At 37.2% G+C, this 17894-nt stretch overlaps 1 protein-coding gene across 2 annotated transcripts; it reads left to right on the forward strand.

Moving 5' to 3' along the window:
* The first annotated feature begins 298 nt into the window (after nt 1-298).
* LOC139139656 (uncharacterized) lies at nt 299-11482 on the forward strand. 2 transcript variants are annotated; one of them, XM_070708522.1, is made up of 7 exons: nt 299-414; nt 1011-1110; nt 2329-2440; nt 3064-3139; nt 3751-3897; nt 4354-4405; nt 10855-11482. In XM_070708522.1, the coding sequence occupies exons 2-7, from the start codon at nt 1082-1084 to the stop codon at nt 11003-11005; spliced, it is 567 nt and encodes a 188-aa protein (XP_070564623.1). In that variant the 5' UTR covers nt 299-414; nt 1011-1081; the 3' UTR covers nt 11006-11482. The 2 variants fall into 2 exon arrangements, with proteins under 2 accessions (XP_070564623.1, XP_070564624.1); XM_070708523.1 differs by having other exon boundaries at nt 314-414; nt 1008-1110.
* Nucleotides 11483-17894: the final 6412 nt, after the last annotated feature.

The following is a 17894-nucleotide window of genomic DNA, read 5'->3' on the forward strand; positions in this document are numbered from 1 at the left end:
TTATCCCTCAATTTTCAACAAAAAAATTTAAGTTTGATTTGAACATAAGTGGACAAGAGAACAAGCGGACATAAATTGGTGCGCAGATGTTTAACTTATGTCCAACGAAAAGACATCAAGACCCCTGAAAAGACAGACAATCCATAGAACGTTATCGTATACGCAATCACATTGCATTAGATGATATAAAATTAAATAATAATAAACAAATTATGTCTCCGAGGGAGGATTTTGATTCAGCCGAAACGTACGCGCCTCGAAAGTTTTTCATGGCGCAAGGCATTGTGGTCCATGAAAACTTTTCGTGACGTCATTTTCAATATGGTGGACAAGCTAACTGGGACGGTATCGCGTTGTCCGAGAGAAAATCACTGACATTTTGAAATAATTCGGCTTTATCGCGGGTATTTTGAAGTGAGTATTATCCTTAATGTTTTTATGTGCTGTGTATATCAGTTAACGGCGTGCGTTTGTGAATACATACAATTGGTACTCGATTTTTTGTTGATATGTTATTGACAATTGACTTATTGTGAGGTCCAGATGGTAATACTAATGTTGCGTTGCGAACAGTTGACACTGAGCTAAGATTTTCCATATTCACTCACTGCCCCGGTTTTGGGGATACGGCAACTATGGATTTCTTGAGCAAATTTCGCTCTGTTAGCAATCAAACTTTGAATTCTGATCTGTGATTAGATGGAAGCAAAGTCGACCAGAATCACAATGTCATTCAGTATTAACCGTCAAAGACCGTATATAAACACACATATGTGTTAGTATAGACCTGTATCTGTAAACCAACAACGGCCGTTTTCTTGATTAATGCTAACTGAAAGGTAACATTAATATTTCAAAATTTTCATTTATGTGAACTGCACAGGTTGCTCTGTGGAGATGTGTAACAGTGTAAATATACTCTTGATGAAATCATGGATGTAATGAAATCTACTGCGTTGCATAAATTTCACTGTCATACGTACTGCACCTTGTTGAATTTCTTTTAGCAGTGTGTTAAAAAGATGTGATATCACATACATGCCGGAGAAGATTTGAAGTAAAGTCAGAAGAAAGAATTTATATGATGGACTTTTCGTTGGGTTTGCAAAGGTAGGCATTACCAACTTATTTTTATGTAGGACAAAAAAATCCATATGCATTTGCCAACATTTCATTCACTGATCTTATTCTGTGCCATTGATAATTCTCTGTGGACTAATACTATGTGAAAAGCACTCGTGTTCATAGACACAGAAAAAGTGTCCAAAGCAATCTGTATTACCCAAGATACAAACATTGTGCAGTGTTGTTAACATGTCCTGTGTTCTGTGTCCTTTGGTTTCATCAGAAACACTGGGATTCCAATTAGCCCCCACCCCAAAAAAGATGCCTTACCAAATGTCATATTTACTGTCAGGCATAATTGTCTGCTCAGTCTTACCAGTGTTTGTTGGTGAGGTTTCCATAATTTCTGTTAATTTTCAAAATAGTTCCGGCCGGAAAGATTTTGATCATTCTGAGGATGATTTTGATTGATACAACTCATACAAACTTGTTTCAGTTGGTACCCTGAGAAGTTTTCCATATTTTGTCTGTGAAGTGATTTTGACATTTGCTCAATTGAAGTGGGTCAACAAATGCATGTCAATAAGTCTCTCATTTGCATATATCCTTCTACAATTAACAACCTGTCCATAGTCATGTAACATACAAATTGCCTCAGGAATGTTCAGAGTGTGAATCAAAGTTGCTGCACTTGCACATATGCATATACACATGGATAGAGAGAGAGAGAGAGAGAGAGAGAGAGAGAGAGAGAGAGAGAGAGAGGGGGGGGAGCAGTGTTTTTTTATATATTGCGAGATTTCATAGAAAGACAATGATCATTTTGTAAAATTTATTGTTCTATTGTTCATTACATGTTTACAGTTTTTCATTACTGTCATACCCCATACTTGTTCCCATGAAAGTAAGACCAATATTTTGTGATTCTATATTTACATAGAAATTATCATATAATAATAAAGATTAACCCTTTGCACCCTGACGCCCTGGTGACCTATGACATCATACAGACATTTTTTCCGAGCAGGGCTCAAAGGGTTGAAGGGGAATTTTTATCCAGAGTGGAAAGACAGGGAAAATATTTGTTGTTTGTACAATGTACAGGATTCAATATTGACTGTTTGATCTGTTGACAATTATTTTTGCTGTTTATCACCCATGATTTGTGTACAAGCAATGAGCTGGTAGGGTAATAGCAGCAAGAACTATGGTTTACACGAACTAAATATGTACGATTTTTGCAATCTTTAAATTACACCCCAGTTTTGATCAGCATAGACTGGCAGACGACAAACACTCAAATAAGAACAGCTGTGAAGATGCCTTGAAAGAACAAGCACAGGAAAACCATTTGATGGGAACCATGCTACCAGATGTGAGTAAACATCACTATCTCACTGAAAAGTTAATCATGTTGATTAGTAGGTAATTGAAAGTCTCTTCGATATCTCTCAAAAAGGAAAAATTCAAGTTTAAAACAACTACTAATAGGAGCAGTTTTGATAATAAAAAAATAAATATCCCTATTTAAATTGCTGATTGATTTTGAACATGAGACTAATCAACTCAATTGAAACTTTTTGAAGATAGTATGACCTGCAAGTTCATTGAAAATGGAGATTGTTTTTGAACTCTAATCTTTCACGTGAAGAGGGGAACACTAGGCTTTACCATTGCATGTCTTTTCACTGTGCACACATTGTGTGACTGTCCTTGAAATGAAGCTGATATTGTAGATGAACCTGCTAAACAAGTGAATGTTAAATCGCAAATTGTCTGAATATTTATTATTTATTATCTTCACTTTCCGTGATTACTTCAATGCATTACATTCTGATGATAACATGCGGCTGGCTGAACAAGAGTGCCTTCTTGAATAGCGCCATCACATGTGCAGGAGTATTTTCTCTTGTTTTTAAACTTCAACCATTCACTGTTGTAATTGCCAGCATTCATTTTCTCGTAACATGCTCCATGTTTATACATTTGTTGTTCTAGGCTGATGGATTTATTCCACCAGGGCCAGTGACATCTCAGAAGCCAAAGAGTAATACCAGTGACTTTGATGGACAAGGTACTGTAATTGTATGTCTGGACCTCAGGCAAATAAATGTCAGTGCTCCCAAATAGGCAAAAACTTCAGTGTGATTTATCGATTAATTTAGTTATTAATGTAGTATCTGAAATACTAATATTACCAAACAGATTGCAGAGGCCTTTATTGCAATTTTTAATTTCTATTTGTTTTAAAGAATGGAAGTTTACAGATCCCTATTTTTCTTTTACTGCCGATTCTGAAACAGCTCAACGACTGTCATAATCGTCATAAAATTTGCTGTTAGCATAAGAACGGCAAACAGTTTTATGTTTGTGTGCTGCTTTGAAAGTTAGAATATTTAAACTGGTGAATCTGGCCTTCAGAGCATCTGTCAAGTGTAATCATTGCTTGAACGCGTTTGCCAAGACTTAATTATCTGATAAATGGTAAAATGACAATTTGACATGGCTGTAAGGTATGGATGTCAACGTTTTCATCTAGTTACTGGAACTAAAACATAGCATGTTAACATGACATATCTGATGTAACTGTTTAAATCAACAACATTTATCTCAACAGAATGAATTTTTTATTGTTGACTGGTGTACCTTCTTCTTATAGTTTTGGGTCTCTTTCAATTATACAAGGTGATAGAACTGAGAATTACGAGATAGAAGCCATGTCAGTTGGTGGAACACCAGAAGAATCTTCAATCACTTCTCTACAGTCTGTTCATGCTGCTGGCAATGGTAGCAGTAGTTCACAAGTGCCGCTTGTGACTGACTTACTGACCGGTAAAGTGCAACACTACATCATTTCTTTAGATGTTTGTTTTGTGGGAATTTAGTGTAGTGAAATGGTTTTATTTAGAGTATGACGTACTGAATCTTAAAATTTTACTGTCATTCTGAACCTGTTTTCAATGAAGACTGAATATTATAACTTCACTTTAACAAGCAATTTTTAAAGTACATTTGCAAAATGTATTGTCTATAGTAATATTGTCATGTCATCATCATCGTCATCATCACTGTTGTTATCATGATTGTTACCACCACAACCATAATTACCATCATAATCATCAACACCATTTATGTCACCATCATCATTGTTGATGTCATCATCATCATCAACACCATCATCATCATCATCATTATCCACAACACCAGGAAAATGATGCAACTGTTTTTACCTCAACTTTGAATGGCAATTCATTCTGGTATACCCATGTGATATGCTGTACATTTCAGAGATGGGACAAGCTATGAAGATGAATTGTTCACATTGGGCTCAAGTATTCCAGTAAGTTTTTGATATAATTCATATTCTCTAACCATGAAAAGTAAACTTCAACAAATCAAAGCAATCGCCTAACTCTTGTCTTCAAAAAACTAAAAAAGGGAAAGCAGAAAATAGGAACATATATATCAGTGCTTATGAGAGACATAGTAGTTGCAGATCATAGATATAATAACCAGTAAACATTTAAACTCAATTATTAACTTTTTTATTTCATTTTATTATATTTTATTTATTCATTTATTATTTATTTTATTTATTTATTTTCATTTTGTGTATTTTTAGGTCTTGAGATAGCGTTCAATTCTTTCAAAGCAAGATGTGTGTGTTTTAAACATGTGCTCGGTTCTCCTATTGTATCATTTTATGTTTGGATGGAAGGCACTTCAGTTCAACAAATACCTCTTCAATGTGACTTCAATGTGAATTTTACTCTAAATCATGATATCTTTTGATTTCAACTGTTCATCCCCAATTCTCTGTAAACATGTCCACAGTCACCATTGATTGACAATGGCTGTAGGCCAAACCTATGGTGGTGAAAGAGGTTAATGAGCGCAAATGTTGGCTTAGAACAGCATATCACCTTCTGACATCAGCATTTCAAATCTATAGAAAATACATGTCAGTCACTGATCACATGACCTCTGTCTTCACCTTGAAATATCACCAAAGACCATGAGCACATGTGTTCTCAGCGGTAATTGGCTTCTGGCAATCTGTTTCAAATCTTTTAGAGCCTCATTATTCATTATCGACCAATTGCACTGACCAGTGTCTTGTCTAAAATCCTGGAGCGTGTTCTGTTAAATCGTTGCGCAACACAACTTGAAACTTCTGAATACCAGTTCGGTTTCAAAAGGAAGCACAGTACTGATATGTGTGTTTTCCTCCTAAAAGAAACCATCAGGTATTATAAGAAGAATGGAAGTTCAGTGTATGTATGTTTCCTTGATGCCGAAAAAGCTTTCGACAAGGTTAACCATTTCACTCTATTGAAGAAGTTAATTGAGAGGCATGTTTCTCTTTACATTGTTCGTATTCTTAAATTTTGGTTTATTTCCCAAACATTTTGTGTTCGTTGGGGAAAAGCAATTTCTTCTACTTTTACTGTGTCAAACGGAGTGCGTCAAGGTGGCATCATGTCTCCCATTCTTTTTAATGTATACATGGATGACCTTAACAAGGCTTTGTCTGCCTGTGGGATCGGTTGTGAAATAGGTGGTACAATGTTGAATAATTTATCGTATGCAAACGATATGTGCTTAGCAGCGCCTTCTATCAAGGGTCTAAGAAAACTACTCAAAATTTGCCAGAATTTTGCTGAAGAGAATGATATTGTTTATAATGTTTTAAAAACAAAATGTATGTGTTTTAAATCTCGAAACAAATGCAGAATTATTCCACCAATTACCCTTAGGGGTTATAGTATTGATTTTGCGTCAAAATTTGTGTATCTTGGTCATGTTTTTACATTAGACTTAAAGGATGATGATGATATCGCCTCCCAACGTAGGGCATTATGTGGTAGAGCAAACTTACTTCTGAGAAAGTTTCGTAATTGCTGTTTGAGTGTTAAGTTACGACTTTTTAATACTTTCTGTAATAACATCTATTGTGCTCAACTTTGGTGTGATTTTAATGTTTCGTCCATTCGTAGCCTGCATGTTTGTCACAATAATGCTTTGCGCAGGTTTTTAGACTTATCGCGAAATGCTAGTATCTCAGCTGCCTTTGTTGAAAATCGTGTAAATAATTTTCCAGTCTTTAGAAGAAGACTTGTGTACAGTCTTGTCCGGAGACTGCAATGTACCGACAACAGTCTTCTAAGAGTTTTACTTTTGTCAGACTGTAGGTATTCTGGATTGTAATCTTATTGGAGACAGCTTCTGTATCGTTAGTCTTTGAATTGCTTTTTATTGTCTCTCAGGGTTCCTGCTTTTTAATGTGTGTTTGTAATCTGTCTGTACTTTCTTGTAGTTTGGTGTTGTACTTTTTTGGTGTAATGTGTAGCTTTTTTTTATTCTATGGACAGTCCTTGTACCTGTCTGAAATAAAGTTTAATAATAATAATAATAATAACAAGGCAGTATTGCTGAAGGCAATGAGTACTTGGGCCGTGATAGAGTAATTTTGAGGATAATATATACTACTATTCAAATATGGTCTTGAATTTCCTCCTGTCAATTAGGCATTTGATTAACTGGTTATTAAACGAAGCAATGGCATGACAACGGCAAAATATGTCTAGCAACTTTTGTGGAGTTTGAGGCACGGGTTCTTTATTTATTGTGAAAATTGCTTAAACTCCTTAAATATTCAAATTACAGCAAATTTCTTTTGTTCTCGATGGTAGATGTCTAATATTTAGATGGGCATATTTAGATTTCTACCCTATAGTTATCCCTATATACCAAAAATCGGACATCCAGCTCTATTGGCTTGCTCAGAATTAGATATGCGCATAATTAATGAGGTACAATATGTGGTGTCATAAGGTGTCCCATCATACCAAATATGAAGAGTGTAGCACTTGTGGTTACTGAGTTGTGGACAAATATATCTATTTGAGGTCAAAGGTCATTTGAGGTCACGTGACATTTTGTCAAATAATTGTATTGCTAAGTTATTCCTATATACCAAAAATCAGACCTCTAGCTCTATTGGCTCGCTCGCTTGAAAACAATCTCATAAACCTGGCCATATGGGCAACTGTGTATGGGCAGCTGGATACTTGACTTCCCGGAGAAGGCGAGCTGTCACGTTCAAGCTCAGGATTATTTGTCGATCAAATTTCAGTAAATTTACCTTACCTAGATAAAATTTTGTCTATAGGCTGAAATATCGCCGAATTTTGACGAAATTGCATCGATTTTTCAGGTTCATATCCGACATTTTGAGTGCAGACAGAAATAAGCTTTGAGGCAACATGGCTGCGACCCCATGTTGACCCCGGTATCTGCTAAAGTGCGGGTTGCGGGCTGCGGGCTGCGGGTTTTTAGAATTATGGCTAGATTTCTAATATATGTAATATGGCATATAGTATATAAGAAATAAAACCTTTAGAAGGTGTCTATTATCAATAATCATGATCAGGTCTATCGTACAGTATCCCTTTTCCTGCGGAGTCCATATTTCACCATCAGGTCAAGATGGTTAAAATTAATGAAACACTACTATATGGTGTATTTTAACGTAATACTGTATATTTGAAGGCTGTTGAAAACATCAATGCTGTAACTTGATTTTTTGGACTGAAGATGCTATAACAGACCAAACCAAATGGGTGAAAATACGTCGTTTCTGAAAAAATCAAAATCTGCTAAACTAAAAGCGGCGATTCCGAGGACCAATTCATTTATTCCGAGCTGCCTGGCCATTACAAATAATTAGGGATCTGAATCACTTTTCTTTCTTGCCATGGATGTGAGTGAGAAATATACGTAATACCAGACTGACAAAAAAAATCGCGCCTCGGAAATGTCGCCACTTATCGCGGAATGAAAATTGTTACATTTCTAGTATCAGGCCATAGGAAGTAAATTCTTTGTAATGCATCCATTCACAATTCGGTTCCAGGGCAACTCATACAGAAAATTAAACAATGCCTAGTTAAATGCAATGCATAAGGAAAGATTTGACTTAAAAAAGCGTAGAAGTGATGTGTATTGTAAATGCCGTGTATTTTTCATGAAATCTTTAAAAGAAAAAGACGTACAACAAAGGACTTAGTTTACTTTGCCGTTTCGGTTCAAGCGAGGTCGCGACCTCAGAGAACGACATTCTGCTAACATTTTACGCGAGAATTTCAGTGGGAAAAACACGCCGGTGCGTTGCCTTATTTTCAGGAATCGATCTAATAGGAATATTTTTGGATGAGTTTGTGTTCTGCAGCTCTCAATAATTTATCTCCTAATATCATGAACGTATGACTTGCACCTGCAGTATGATAGTCGCTCCATGCCGGTATGCCCCCTTCAAGCATTTGATCCAGCGTGACTTTGAAAAGTTTCCTAGGACTATAATCGTGTTCACCACAATAAAATTATCTGAAACGGCGTTGAAAACGATTTTGAATATTGTGCTTTTATCGGCGGTTGAACTAATCTGAAGTGTGAGAAGGGCGAAAATGATATCAAAAACACACAATTTTTCATGCCCGCAACCCGCAGCCCGCAACCCGCAACCCGCAAAATAGCGCATCCGGTTGACCCCTAGCCCTGCGTACGATGCTATGTGCTACAGCTAATACACAGCATCGTACGCAGGGCTAGCGAGAGAGTTGCCGACATCGACGGTTATTTACGAGAAGTGAATAAAAGACTGTCATTTTTGGAAGCGATCGAGTAGCTGAGGTAGGCTGGGATACGACTTGGGCCCAAGAACGCTGAATTTCGGCAGTAATTTGGCTTTTTAACGTGAAGTCCCAAAATGGATTTGAAGTCACCGACCCTACGTACGGGTCTTTGGGCTGTGGTGTGCGGGGCGATTAGCTGTAGCGGAACACAGCATCGTACGCAGGCTAGTTGACCCCAAGTGAAAATGTGTTCGCGATCAAATCTTCCTATATTTTTTTCAGAATTTTCGACAAAATCATTGCTTCTTAAATCTTTTGTAAAATATAAAATACTAAAATAAAAATGCGATGTGCCATGTCTCCAGATTTCTAAAACATCGTTCGTTGACCGTTCGACGGAATACTCATTTTGCAAACTTGTGACGCAGTTGAAATTCAATACTGACCGCCAAATAATCTTAATGAGACGAGATCATTCTAGACCCCGGTTCTAGACATCCTCCAAATTATCCAACCATTCGCGTTAGAGTTCAGCTCGCTTAGAGTATCATAACATTCTTCGGCCTTCGTTTAGATCGACCCTAATCTCTCCATTTAGGAAATAAATGCACAAGCTACCTCGACAAAACTTCGTGCACCATCCAGGACCAAACGCACCACAAATCTGTCTTGACGTCATCATCTCCTTACATGGTAATCGGCATACCGTATTTTTTAGCAAAGGAGACACAGAATACGTCGGAGTATTCAGTTTCAAAACGTATTACATTGTGTGATGTTGTCAAAAAAAGGTAATGTTACTGCAGTGGTATAAATTACAAAACACAAAAGTTCAAATCAGTTTATTTTGGACTGGCTTTACCCAACATTTCATATTGTTTCTTATGCCAGATTTGACCACGTGCTTACTGGCGACCCCTTTACATGCAAATTTTGTGTCAAATGGTGTGTTCTCCTGGAAAAACAAACGTACGATTTCTATATGAAGGAGGCGAAATTTGCCCTCAAAACTCGAAAGCACCCCTTTATGGGGTGTACCTAGCTATTTGAACGAGCTTCTCGAATCTGCAGCTCTATTTCGAAATGATGGTCTGGTTTTCTCAGCTCAAGGATAAGTGTTCTCCATCGCTGTGGGCATTACTATTCTCAACTGGGGGTACAGTTTCCAGTCGTAATGTTTTTCATTGTGTCCGGGGCATAAAACCTTTCCTTTTCAAACTTTCACTGTGATTAACACTAGTCCACATCTTGTCAGTGATTAAACATGTTTCAAGTTTAAATGTTAAATTCTGGTCTCGAGCCCTCCTGTTCGACCAAACTGAAATTACCCCTCCCACTTTGGCTCGTCCAGTGGGTGTAGCAAGGGTCGTGCCATCGCTTAGGAAACGGAGGGTGCATAATTGTTGCATTTCGATGCACATTTTGATTATATTCAGAAGATTTTGTGGCAAAAACTCAGATAGAGAAGCATTTATATTCACATCTCACTTATTCATGACTGGCTGAGAGCAGCACTTTTTTAAGTTAGCATCATTACGCCATTTATTATGCCAAGAAAGATGAAGCCAAGACATTTTGCCCTCCCTGGTCTCAGCCAGAAATGGTTATACCTTACAGAGTTTTTTCCCACGGAATGAAAACAAATGTACTTGGGCTGAGGCCCAAGTACAATAATTAGAAAAATTGATTAAGAAGATGTAACATGCATTTTGTTTATCAATTTGTTATGTATGTATGTATGTATGTATGTATGTATGTTTGTATGTTATATTTGTGTTTAGTTATTCGTGAATTTATTTACTAATATCTTTATTCATTATGCATCTGTTCATTTGCTTATTTATTTCAGAATTCTCCTGACATCAGGTCGAATTTAAAGGCTCTTTAAATATTCAAACACTGCTACCAACCAAAGTAAACAAACATACATTTTGACATTGAAATAAAAAGTGGCAATAGAATTAAAACTGAAATCACAGAAGTGGATAAAAACAGAGATGTGCATGTCCTCTGAAAGAAACATTTGATGATTTGTTAAAAGCCTCGCCTTTCCAATTAAGATATAATATTATCATTGTGATAGCATGCATTAAGCTTCACTGAAACAAAACACCTTGAATTTATCCTTTACATTGAGTACACTTGTCACTCACAGGGAAAGCCAAGAGTTTGAGACTTTCTGCCCGACCAGACTTGACAAGATGCTTGCAGAAGCCAGAGCTTTGGAAGAAGATCTGATCAAACAGAAAGAGAAGCTGAGACTGAGATTGCAAGCAATATCCAAGACATTGCAGACTATCAGCTGAACATTAGAGAATTCCTCAGTAGTCTGAGTGTACAGAATTTGCGTACAACAGTCTAAACTAGCTTGTGTATAGATTAATGCATACTCATCCCGCATTTAGGGTTGAACATGTTAAAAGTTTGTTGAACTTTTCACTTATCAGTTCAGTTTTTAAAATCAATTTTTGTTATAGATATTAAAATCATTTGAAATAAAATAGTTTTGCCTACATAGGTCACTTGGTAATGCATGCCAAGTGTGAATTTAAGCTGGTTTTTTAATGCGACTTAAAATTGCAAGATTTCCAGGCTCTAAAATGTACCTCCTGTAATATGCATAGGCAACCTTTGTGTTCACTTAAAAGTCATGATTAACACATTTGTATTTTTAAATCCCAATGGATACATTGCCCCACTCTTGCCTAGTATAGGTTTGTACTTTATTCATTTTTGCAATTATTCAATTTCAGTATTTAATGCGATAAACTGTATTCCAATGATGTACTGTCTTCGTGGATATAATTATTGTTATTCAAGATATGCTGTCTGTAACATCTGCCCCTTTTCACCTCGTTTGATTTTGTACAGGGGTCTCAGTAAGCAATATGATCATTCTAGCTGTTCGTTGGTGAAAGTTCAGTGACCTCGGTGAAGAAACCTGCTGTGACAAGAGATTTTCCCTGTCAGCACAGTAGTTATTTTTAGACTGCAAAACTTTGAAAGATGAACGGTCTGACTTTCAGAGCCAAACTGGCATATCTTCAGTAACCTTTGTCTTCATTTCAGTTCTCAGAATGCGCAGAATTATTCCCTCTACAACCTGCATTTCCCAAAGCAGAGATTGATATCAAATTTATGGAAAACGTAACAGGTGCCATGTGAGTGAAGTATGCTGTGATAAATTGCACACGCTAAAAACTAATTTAGTCATATTTCAAAAATAGAATACCATGACCGAAGCAACATTTCTGCCTGTTATATACATAACAACCGTATGATGAGACAATTTAATTCATAAGCTTGCTTGAATTCAAACGGCCTTTTCAATAAATTATTCTGTTCATGGAATGAATGCCACCCCTTAAGAGCGCCACCATAAGGTAGGTTGTCTGAATACGCTCCATCACGTCTGAAGGTGTGTTGGTGCCAACAGGAAAACCAAGGCCCATAATGGACATACTGCATGTTGTTTCCCGTCGGTAGTCTACAATCAATAAATTTCACCACTGACCAGTTTTGGAACTGTATAACGGAGCGACGTTTGAATGGACCTGTGTGTAACAAATTAAGTTATAGGTAATGACAAGTGTTCTTTCGAACAAAGTCTGAAGAGCATTAATACATTAATTGTTAATGATTCGTGGTCGTGAATAGAGACGGTATTCACAATTTGCAAAGTGATGACATTTGTACAGTTGTATCGGGTCAACTTTCTGTTAGTTGTTAAACTGAAAACTCCGTTTAAAAACCATTTGCATATCGATGTAGCCTACAATGATCTTTCGTATTTCCTCGCCAGATTTCTGAGTCTGGGTCCTTGTACTGACATTGACTCCTGAATACGTTCGAATTGTTCGACAAATACCAAGGTTTCATTAATCATTTTTTAGTATGACGGATTGTAGAAAATCACAATCTTAGTTGCTGTTTCACTGATGTTCCTATAAAATTATTTTTATCGGTGATGAGGATGATATATGTAAATTGGTTATAAACGTGCACCTTCGCTCTCTGAGTCTCCGTCGAAAACGGTGATCTTGATGACTCGGCGGCCTAGCGCCAACGGTGCAGTACATGCAAATTTCCACAGAAAAAGGAAAGTTGCCTAACTTCGATGTATATGAAGAAACGAATAACCTAAGCTGAAAAAAGGCTTGACGGAAGTAGGTCGGCCAAAGACCTCAAGAATGCGCAGTCGCCATAATCTGGTTTTCGGTCAAGGACCTTGATTGTTTCATCAATATTCTGAAGTAGATGTTTATGCTTCCTGACTGTTTATCTGCTCTGTGTTATGAAATTTACCGAACGCAAATCGCACAGACAGACTAGTCCCTAGGCCCTGCCTGAGTTACAGTAGGACGTCAGTCACAACCTACAAAGTGTATCGTCCTACTCATTGACTATTTATTAAAATGTAGAATGCAATTAAAACAATTTGTATTTCAGGGGATCCGGCCGAACTCCATTGACGTATTTTATGCGATTTCCGTATTGCGCTGCAGGTAATAGAACCCCTTTTTACCCAGATATGCGGCACAGATTATTGGTACTAACAAAAGCAAGAAATTCAAATGAAAAGGTTATCTATCTGTCTATCTCAGTATCTATCTATCTATCTATCTATCTCAGTATCTATCTATCTATCTATCTATCTATCTATCTATCTATCTATCTCTCTCTCTCTCTCTCTCTATCTATCTATCTATCTATCTATCTATCTATCGGTCGATCGGTCGATCGATCGATCGATCGATCGATCATCGATCATCGATCTATCCATACACCCACCCACCCACCCACCCATCCATCCCTCCATCCCTCCATTCCTCCCTCCCTCCCTCCGTCCTTCCATCCATCCTTCCATCTCTAATATTTATAAAGAACCAAAATCAATAAACAATGTTATTCTCAGAGCTGCGATTAAGTCATTGTACATTACATGCTTTGGCAAAAACTGCGTCTTTAAGTTGTGCTTGAAGCTGTTCACGGTGGATGCTTGTCTAATATCACATGGTAAGGAATTCAAAAGCAGTGGAGCCACAGACGAGAAATCTCTTCCTACGTAATGTTTTCAGTCTATACTGAGATACATACAACTGATTTTTCAATTCGGGGCGCAATATCCGACTATAGGTTTGTAGGGATTAATAAGATTTTGAATGTCGACTTCAACTTTACATGGGGGTTTTGTGAGCTAGTAGCAGAATTTTGTGGTCAAGTCTGTATTGAACCGGTATCTATCTATCTATCTATCTATCTATCTATCTATCTATCTATCTATCTATCTATCTATCTATCTATCTATCTATCTATCTATCTATCTAATCTAATCTATCTATCTATCTATCTATCTATCTATCTATCTATCTATCTATCTATCTATCTATCTATCTATCTATCTGTCTGTCTGTCTGTCTGTCTGTCTGTCTGTCTCTGTCTGTCTGTCTAGCTAACTGATATCTGCATATATGCACACATACACATACTTATTGATGTTTATTTGGATGGTCACTTTATGTGTATCCCCCTCTTTAGCAAAGATGCATCAATTTGATGACTGACTGCGAAATTATTATCCAATCAACAAAACCGTTCATTGATTCTTTAATTTAAAAAAAGACAATGGAATTCATTACGGTAAACTTTCTCCATGTTGAAAATTCTCAGTAAATAATATCTTTTCAGACATTGTTAGACAATGGCCTAGAAATTATCTTTCGGTTCGTGTTTGACAAAAGTCGGCTTGAGGTGCAGCAGACAGAAATGCATGATGTTGAAGGACATGTCGTCGACCGCCGCAAATGCATAAATGCCATAAATGTAGGGTATCTGATGATAACGAAACATCACTATCTTATAAAATCCTCGATCTGTCTACGGCAACTCACTAATATCCCAGGGATGTCACGGAGAGCAGAATTTATATCTGACACAAAGTTGTATACGTGACCCTAAAGCCTTACAGCCGGGACTTAAATTGCATTTTAATGTGACGTTTCTGAAGATGCATCCGGGGATATGTTCGGCGTGTGTAAACACCACCCATCAACGCTGGATTTGTGCGCCGTTTCGACTTCCTTTCATTCATTCATCCATTCATTCATTCGATCTATTCAATCCCGGTTAGCACAGAACTCGCCTCTATATACCTACTTCAGTGTGCAGAACAGGGCCAGAGTCTACGTCGATACATGATTACGAATTCGCACAACGTAGAAGTCAAGTGCTTTTCAAATGAAGGTTTAAAGGCGACTTAATTGCCCTTCTGTGGACAGCTGTCCATCTAAACCGCGACATTTGCATGCCGTCACGTTGTACCGGCTCGATACTTAAGTCAGACACCGTGTTCAAGATGGAGAATAAATCCGGATAATACACAGCGAGAATAACGACTCACCTTTTCCTCTGAGTCTGATGTAGGTTATTTCAGGGGATTTGTCTCGGCTGAGGAGTTTATGGTTCTGCGTGTTAGGTCGAGGCACTATTTTCCCCATTGTGAAAGTGTAACGCACCGAGTCGTTACTTTAAGGGACAAAGTCAGCCATTTTTCATGAATTTTGTTTGATGTAAGATACTTCTTATATTGTTTAACATGTTGAAAAATACTGAATAAATGGGTGACCATGCATACATTCGGTCATTCGGTCCCGGTTTTAGACAAATTAAATGAAACCATTGCGAAAATGAATTAATCGTCATGACCATTAATTCATTTTCGCGATGGTTTCATGTATCGTGTCTAAAACCGGGGTCGAATATATGCATTGTCACCTCATTCATTCAGTGTCTTTCAACATGTCAAACATAATAAGTAGTATCTAGTACCAAACAAAATTCATGATAAATGGCCGACTTTGTCCCTTTAATGCGCCCGTGTAATAGTTTTATATAATATATAAACTTGTAATGTAGTGTTGTTAATTGAAGGCTCATTACGCATACGAGATACTAAAAGGGATAAATATACTCCCATTCTCTCTTTTGTTTTCTCACAAAAATTATTTTAAAAAATTCTCAATGTTTTATAAGAGCCTAGAATTCTTTACATGGTGAATATCGTAAATTTAAGACTAGTTTTCTAACCGTAACAATCAAATGAAATTTGCAATTTGTTCGCGTTTCATTGGTTGATGAATTTATGCTTTCCAGAAAATAACGAATAAGCAAGAGATATTCATCAAGCGTCATTTCAAAGCCCACATTATACCGTCAAACAAGTGTTGAACACCGCATGTCGAAGGTATATGCTCTTAATATATCACAAATAAGTTCCGTGCTTTGAATTCTGTTTCTATTTTAAAATCACGTTTAGATGTAAATGTAAACAACAGGGCTGGATACTTGAGAAAAGCATGAATGGATTTAAAAAGAATGTCAGCCCGTCTTTGACAAATTCCACGGCTTGATTTACAGCTGAATTATGTACGAACGGGGTTGTGAAATTTCTGCTGTATAGTTCTGTTGGCTTTTCCTGGGGTGTCGTTTATGTGTCGTTTATTTTAAGGCTTTCCCGTCAATTTATTCCTGTCAGTGGCGACAAAAAACGATTCAAACATTGTCCTCAAAACGGAAAAAGTGCAGGAATTTTTGGAATAAACTTGAGCAAAATGTCCCGAATTACTTGAAACTTGCTGCAGCAAAAACATACAAATAATCTTCTAGACTGAAAGACTTCTACCACAAGTATAAGTACCCGAAGTCAACAGCACTCTTAAACTTTTGCCACTTATACCAGTATAATTTAGCAATGTGTGAATGTATATTTCATCGTGTAATAGCGCTAAACACATACAGTCGATCGATCGAGAAACCAGTCAATCGACTATCTATCATCTCTCCCCAACAAACAATGAACAATCACTGACAGTTAACCAGAAACTTCACAAACCGCCGATTTGATATAATATCCCGGATGTAAGCTGCGATTCCACATGCCATTCGAACATTTCCAGGTTCTAGCAAGTGACATTATGGTCTTAGCATTTGAAAATTACATGGAATCATGTACACATTTTGAGAATGAGTGAATTGTAACAAGTCATCTGTTTCATCTTGCATTCTTACATTTGGCTCCAGCTTGAATTATTTTATCAGAGAGAGAGAGAGAGAGAGAGAGAGAGAGAGAGAGAGAGAGAGAGAGAGAGAGAGAGAGAAGGGCGGGCTAAACAGACTGACAGACAGTAATAAAGAGAAAAAACAGACGGACATACAGACGGACAGACAGACGAGACAGACAGAGACGAGACAGACAGAGACAGGCAGAGAGACTGGCAGATAGACACAGGCAGATAGACACAGACAGAGAGACAAATACAGAGAGTACAACTGGATTCTCAAAGAATTTTTCCTGGTAACAGGTCGCCTCGGTACTGTAACTTTACGTTATGATATATAATGAAATTGTCTCCCACGGGAAAGGTTTATGACGGAGCCGAAGTCTCAGCCATTAGGGAATCGATATGTGTATGATTAATGAAAAACCTTGGGAAATATCAGACAGATACATTCAAGTAAACATGATGTTTGACTCAATTATTTACAAATGAATTGATGCTCATCTCCGACTGCTCATTCAATTTACTTTTTTGAAGACACGAATCGCACTCTTGACAGTTTCTGCTAACAGCCAGAGGTGGCGCACTCATGTTTGCGATGTATGTATGTACACGTGTGCTAGTTGACGTCGAGAATTAATGTTTTATAGGATATTTCAAAGTTGAAACTTACACGCAAATGATTTACGTCATTGTGGAATTAATTCAGTCCCTCGTGGCCAGGTACTTTCAACTTTTCCCGGTGTGTTGGAGTTTTCCCCATTCCCCGGGGGTATTTCCCTTTTGAACTTGGCATATGTTATCTTGAAATGAAGTATGTACTCCATACCCAATCAAACATTTTGTGACTTCTCAGGCAATTTTTCATCCTTTGGATCTTCGTGTCACTTGCTTTGTACGTAGAGTTGTTTTATTAATGTGTTTAATTTGGATCATATTATGCACATCAAATGGAACAGCTGATCACATCACGGCCTGATAAAAAGGATAAATTTCAATACAGAAAGGAGAACGTCCTCAATCACGTCTACTTTTCATTTTTAAGAGCCATTTGAACTTTTGTTTGATTGATCGAAATGTGATCAAGAAGACATCTTAAAAGTTTTTTTTGCATTTTGTAATATTAATGAAAAGCTGT

Source organism: Ptychodera flava, chromosome 9 (genome assembly GCF_041260155.1).
Source record: "Ptychodera flava strain L36383 chromosome 9, AS_Pfla_20210202, whole genome shotgun sequence".
In the NCBI taxonomy this organism is placed as follows: Eukaryota; Metazoa; Hemichordata; class Enteropneusta; family Ptychoderidae; genus Ptychodera; species Ptychodera flava.